At 38.8% G+C, this 6,183-nt stretch overlaps 1 protein-coding gene across 1 annotated transcript in view; it reads right to left on the reverse strand.

The window, feature by feature from the left end:
* Positions 1-706: 706 nt before the first annotated feature.
* nubp1 (nucleotide binding protein 1 (MinD homolog, E. coli)) overlaps positions 707-6,183 on the reverse strand; it is a 6,890-nt gene continuing 1,413 nt past the window's right edge. The window contains exons 3-10 of the mRNA XM_084037001.1: positions 6,175-6,183; positions 4,974-5,042; positions 4,819-4,851; positions 4,634-4,724; positions 4,395-4,549; positions 2,423-2,533; positions 1,655-1,841; positions 707-1,221 (exon numbers count right to left, since the gene is read on the reverse strand). The exon at positions 6,175-6,183 is cut by the window's right edge and continues 125 nt beyond it. Coding sequence (XP_083893127.1) covers positions 1,169-1,221; positions 1,655-1,841; positions 2,423-2,533; positions 4,395-4,549; positions 4,634-4,724; positions 4,819-4,851; positions 4,974-5,042; positions 6,175-6,183 — 708 coding nt within the window. The 3' untranslated portion in view covers positions 707-1,168. The remainder of the gene's footprint in view (positions 1,222-1,654; positions 1,842-2,422; positions 2,534-4,394; positions 4,550-4,633; positions 4,725-4,818; positions 4,852-4,973; positions 5,043-6,174) is intronic.

Here is a 6,183-nt window from a genome sequence, read left to right on the forward strand (position 1 = left end):
TGTGTTAATAGAAGTTCCATTCACACTATGCTGATGATACTGTGCTATAGATTTAGAGGACATCACCTGGGTTGTAATACCACTCATTTTACCAACAACTGACTCTCTACTATTGATTCAGTCTGACCAGAGGGACTGAGGGTCAGTGGATCCACAAACCTGTTTCAGGACTGCTTGATATACTATGATAATGATCAGAGATTAGCATTAAACTAAAAGAACTAACTGTATAAACTCAGGCCCTATCAGACTGAGCCTTTGGCACCGCTCAGGTCCCCACCTAATCTTTAAAATGAAAGAATAAATCAGGTGATGATCTACTTGTTATTAACAATGTCCCTGTAAGGATTAAAAGCAACAACACACCAATTGATAAAGTATTGCCCGTGTATACAAAGCCTCATAACTTCCTCTGTGCTGTAGAGCATTAAAAACATGTTGTAATGAAAGACATGTTCCTTTGTTATGATGACCAGGGAACTGCAATTTGCTGTGAACACGCACTCGAACACCAAATTTGTATCAATCCGCAGCTGAATATAGTCCCCAATAAATGTAATTTCTTTCAGCCACGTTTTGAATAAGCTACAGCACCCAGCTGTTGGTAGGTATAAGTATATATATATATATATATATATATATATATATATATATATATATATATATATATATATATATATATATATATATATATATATATATATATATATATATATATATATATATATAACAATACAATACGCTTGTTTGTTTTGATCTTTTCAGACTTTAATGATGACAAATAAGAATTTATACTTTAGACAAAACATTTCAAATTGTCTTACATCAATTAAACCTCCAGTAATTGAAAATGTATTAATCTCAGCTCAAGTAAAAAAAATATAAAGAGTGTGATAGCTGGAAGCTATGTTTATTGTTTATTATTGTAAAATTGTATTGGGGAGCCACAGCAGAATAAACTGTGAGGTCTGACCAGCTCAGAAAAGTGCTTTGTAAACTGCTGCCCGTCTTATTATCATGCTGACAGACTTTGGAGAACGATGCTTTATTCATGGTTTTGAGCTTTCCTGTGTGCGTTTCTTGTTCAGTAGTAAATCGTTTCTACCACACTCTCATCAGGTGATCTGTCTCTGTGTTCTGGTCCAATATGGCCGCCATCGGAAAGGGTTCAGGTGGCGCTTTGCTCCTCTGCAATACGATTGGAACAGTAGTCCTTGATACCTGGAGGAGGAGAGAGCAGTTGATGTTTATGGTCGTTTTGAAATATTATTACATATTTTTGTATTTGCTTTTTATCTACTTCATGTGAAATGACAGCGAAGCATCTATTACACAAATCACATCTGATTTCTCAACTTTAATCTAGTGCTACAAGTGGTTATTGAATTTTGCGTTTTCCCTCTTCCCCTTTGGTCAACTAGTTCCCATTTGTAGAGCGATCACTTCTTCTTTCATTACATTTAATCAGGGAATTGTGACTTAAAGTAAATCATCTAGTCATCAAAAATAATAAGGGGACTTCGCTGGAAGCCGTCTGTGCGTCCGACTTCCTTTCTCTGGAATCCAACAAAAAATATACAATATGATGCCACAGGACGCAACACAGACCTCTGGGAAAACTACGCCCTGGTTTTGTATTCCTGTTAACACTCACTCTGCACAATGCTCTGGTAGGCTTCCGCAGCAGGAGAGTCAGGTATTTCATTGAGGAAAGATTTGCCCTCGTCGCAGCATCGTGCTATCCTCGGGTCGAGAGGTATCTTTCCCAACAGGGGTAGATTTAGATCCACACACATTCGCTCTGCGCCCCCCGTGGTGGGAGGGAAGATCTGTGAAGTGTTCTACAAGAGAGAAGACGGAGAAAAATCTCAGCTATGTATGCATTTTCAGATTCTACGGACACAACTACATTGTGCTACTTGATACAAGCTGAGCTCATGAATGGGAAAGTGGACTGCAGAGCAGAGCGACAAGGACACAGGGACACTGCCTTTTCCACAAACCTTGCAAGAGATGATAACGACACCTGTTACCATGGTAACTAACTCAAAATGTTTAGAAGAAATTTTATTAAAACTTTAGTTTTGTTGGCTAAAAGTAGCAAAAGTAAGATTACTAAAATGACTTTAATTTAATTCCACCTAAAAACACACAGACGTACAAATAACAGACTTCAAACAAAACAAATAGTCCCTAAATCCTGTTCTTTAATATCTTGCATATTGAGACTAAAATTAAAAAGCGTCAGGTGCCACAATGGCCACTGATGCAGGCACTTAAACTGATTCAACAATTTGAGATGCATCACTAATAACAGTCCAGTCCCGTCACATCCAACACAGTGATAATGATAATAATCATAAATGAAACAATGCATATGCCTTGTTTTTTTGGTTTAATGTGTCTAACACTGTGTATGCACCTTGCATGAAGGACAAACGAAGCCACTCATGTTCTCCACCACTCCGATGATCGGCATCTTGACCTTCTGACAGAACCTGATCTCCTTCCTCACGTCCTGCAGCGATACTTCCTAGTGAGAGAAACAGAAAGGCAAAGAAAGGGAGGGAGATGGAGAGGGAACTGTTGGTGAAAGTAGTGACTTTCCCTTTCCTCATAAGCGTTATCATGGTTCCCTTGAGAAACGCAGTTTACCCCGATAAACCGTGCTGCTGAAAATATTTGGGTGAGAAAAACAAACAAAAACACCTCTCTGAGATATCAAGAGCTATCAAGGAAACTGGCTCCCGTGTTTGGGTAATTCCCTGTGTGTGGGTAGCATTGGTCAGAGGCGATGGAATGAGGAAATGATTCTACTGCCGTATGATGTCATAAGACCGGGCCTAAATTAAGTACCAGGAAGTATTTGGTCAGATAAAGTTTTGCACCAAGTAAAGTCAAACTCAAAAGGATTTAGAGTCACTCATCAACAATACCAAGCAAGAATGTGCAGTCAGCAACTAAAGCCTGACTACCCACATTTATACTCTACACTATGAATTTGATAACCTGACGGCTGTAAATGCATCCGGTTTAAGTTGCATTTATTGTGTTTTGTATAAACAAATATCTACTAAACATGCTTGATAATGACTTTATGTGTGTAATCACACTGGAGCACAGACTTTTTATGGGTTTGTGATAAAACAGCAGTTGGTTGCTGTATGATTGCAGATATTTTTTCTTGACTTGACTAAAAAAAAAAAAAGCATGAGAGATACAACACCTGGGATTATGTCTTAAATAATACACTGGGATTGCTTTACTGCCAATAGTTCACCTGTGAATATACGACTATTTTGCAGTAACAAAATCAATTTAGTTTCTTCAGCGTCTCACACAGAACTTTAATTTTGTGTATCTGCACCATGTTGGCTGTTCCAAAATGTTGTTTAGCCCTAAAATATTGACAACTAAATACAGTCTGGTGAAACCGTTTGGTTATGGTCAGGAAAAGATACTAATAGCGTGTACTAATTTTACTGCCTCGTGCACTTTCCCAGCAGTACCTTCGGTAACCCCCCACAACTGCTGGTAACTTGATGTATTTCGCCGTGGGTTAAACATGTAGGAGGAGAGGATTGGTGGCATATCACAGTAATGGAAGCAGGGGTTTTCCAGTTAAGAATTAGATCCCACCCTTTACTACAAACACTTACAACTACACTGACTCTTCTCCTATTTTTATCCTATTTCTTTGTCATTAGTGAATATTTTTACAAGAAACATTTTACATCTTTAAACAACGTAATGTAACTTGTTTGTCTCGAAAAATGTAAATATCTCAATGTATTGTTGCTTCACAAAAAGGCAGACGGTAAAATGATGTGAGGCCTGCAGAGAATACCACGTTAAATTATTTTAACTTTTCACCTTCCCCCACAACAGAATTTACAACTGGATGTGGTGTAACTTCCTCACACTGGAGAAAGTTGTTTAAAGTCTACAATAAAATCTTAAGAACAAGCTGCATTTTTTAGCTACATGCATTTCTATAATAATATAAAAAGTAGACATTAAATAAGCATAATCAGCATAACAACATGTCAAAGCACACGTTTTCTTTTATCCCGATATTCTATCGGACAGAAGGTGTTGTCGGTCTGATGTCTAACGTCTGCCTGATTCTATGTGAATGCAGCAAAGCAGCTGCAGCAATGTTGTGTTTTGAGTAAAGGGTGTGTTTATCTCATTCTTTGACTGTTAATAGTGTTACTATCATTATGACACTCTGTGGGAAATCACCAAATGAAAGTAGTCGAATGAGAGGGAGCGCATGCAGACACAGACCATGTCTTAGGGGGGAGTTTCCCCCTTTTACAGTTGCTGTAAATGCAGCCGTTAATGTGAGTTACTGCAGTCTGTAGGTATGTATGTGTCAGCATGTGTGCTACCTGTGGCGTGGTGATGATGACAGCTCCGTCAACCTTGGTGGAGCTCAGGTACTGGACGATGGACAGGTGTTCGTCAGACGTGCCAGGGGGCGTGTCCACGATGAGGTAATCCAGTTCCCCCCAGTCGACATCCCTCAGAAACTGCTTGATCATCCCTGATTTTTGACAAACACCACACAGGTTAATGATGTTATAATCATGTGACACTTGGAGAAGGTTAGAACTTTAACACGCGCTACCATTCTTCTTGGGTCCTCTCCAGATCACAGCATCATCAGGGCTACTGAGCAGGAAGCCAATAGACATGACTGCCAGGTTGTCCTCCACATACTGCAACACACACACAAACATTTATGCATTCCTGAAATTATTTTTTCAAAGAATGAAACGTTAAACTGAAGCAGCATCGTTTGAATTGACTCACCACAGGAGACCAGCCTGAGCCGCTCTGGTGAACCTGTGCACAAGAGAAGAGATAACAACTCTGAAGTAAAAAGCTTAACATAACGGACGTCAAAGTTAACATGACTTTACCTTCACGGTATATTTGTGCCGTTAACATTTCTGCCCGCGACCCACCTGTTCTCCCTCCAAGCCCATGATCCTGGGAATGGATGGACCACAGATATCTACGTCCAGCAGGGCAACCTAAACACAGGGAGACAAAGAAACAAAGACTCCTGAGTCTCTACAGTGTAGAGTATTCGCCAAACTAATCTGACACGTCAGTTTTGTAAACCTGTACAAATGCCTACAAGGAAACTGACCTTTTAAAAGGTAAATATTAGGAAAGCAGAGGAAGCACAGGTTTATTATACCCACAGTAAGCCAGCTAAATCTGAACACTGACTTTTTTTTCTCCATTGATTTTTGCCTTCCATTCCACATCAAGTCTACACGTATCTTAAACACACTGCGACTATGTCTTCATCAATACAACAGCACCTGTTGTGTCAATGATGAGCTTAGCCATGGTTTTGAACAGGTTTAGCTAAGCTAGATCTTGCACTTTTAGATCTTTAATTACATATTGACATGCTGCAGAGATTTCCTGTCCTGAAAACGTTTGGTACTCATCCCTGCAAAAATACAAAACCCCACAAATCTCCTCTAACATTGCAAATCATATTGCAATATCAGTCAAAAATAATGGCAAATAGATATTTTGTTTTTTCAAAATTAGACTTTCAGCTTTCTAATTTTACAATTCAGGATCTAACTCACTCATTTTTTGAGTTGTACAAGTCTGACCTTTTCTGAATTGTATGACCAGAAACGTTAATGTTAATCCAAGACACCAGTGACCTCTAGTGTCGATGTCCATAAGACACAGCAACGGGAGTTTCAACCAGGTGGCAAGCCCCACTTCTGAATAGTGAAGCCAAGATAGGAAAAAGAAGTCAGATTGTATAGAAAATGACCCTACTTACAACTTTTTACAGTTTGTTTTCAGTTTCTGAATGTAAATTCTAATATTTTGATTGCCTGAAAATGTCTTATTCAGCATCTCAAGGCTTCGAAACAAAACCAAAGGGTGAATTAGTCACGATGACAACATCCACTTTTATTTATAGTCTATGGTTAAGACTAAACCTCAGGTGCTGCATAAACCGCAGCTTCAAAGGATACCACAAATGGGTAAAAGACACCACAATATTTAGTTTCACACAAAACAGGTTTAACCACACTTAGAAACATACAAGTGGAATCATCATAGCAGCCTTTTTTTTTTTTTAACTACCAGCTGCTCCGAAAAACAAGATGAAAATCAAAATATTACCTCCTTTGT

This window comes from Eutrigla gurnardus, assembly GCF_963514095.1.
Source record: "Eutrigla gurnardus genome assembly, chromosome: 20".
NCBI lineage: Eukaryota > Metazoa > Chordata > Actinopteri > Perciformes > Triglidae > Eutrigla > Eutrigla gurnardus.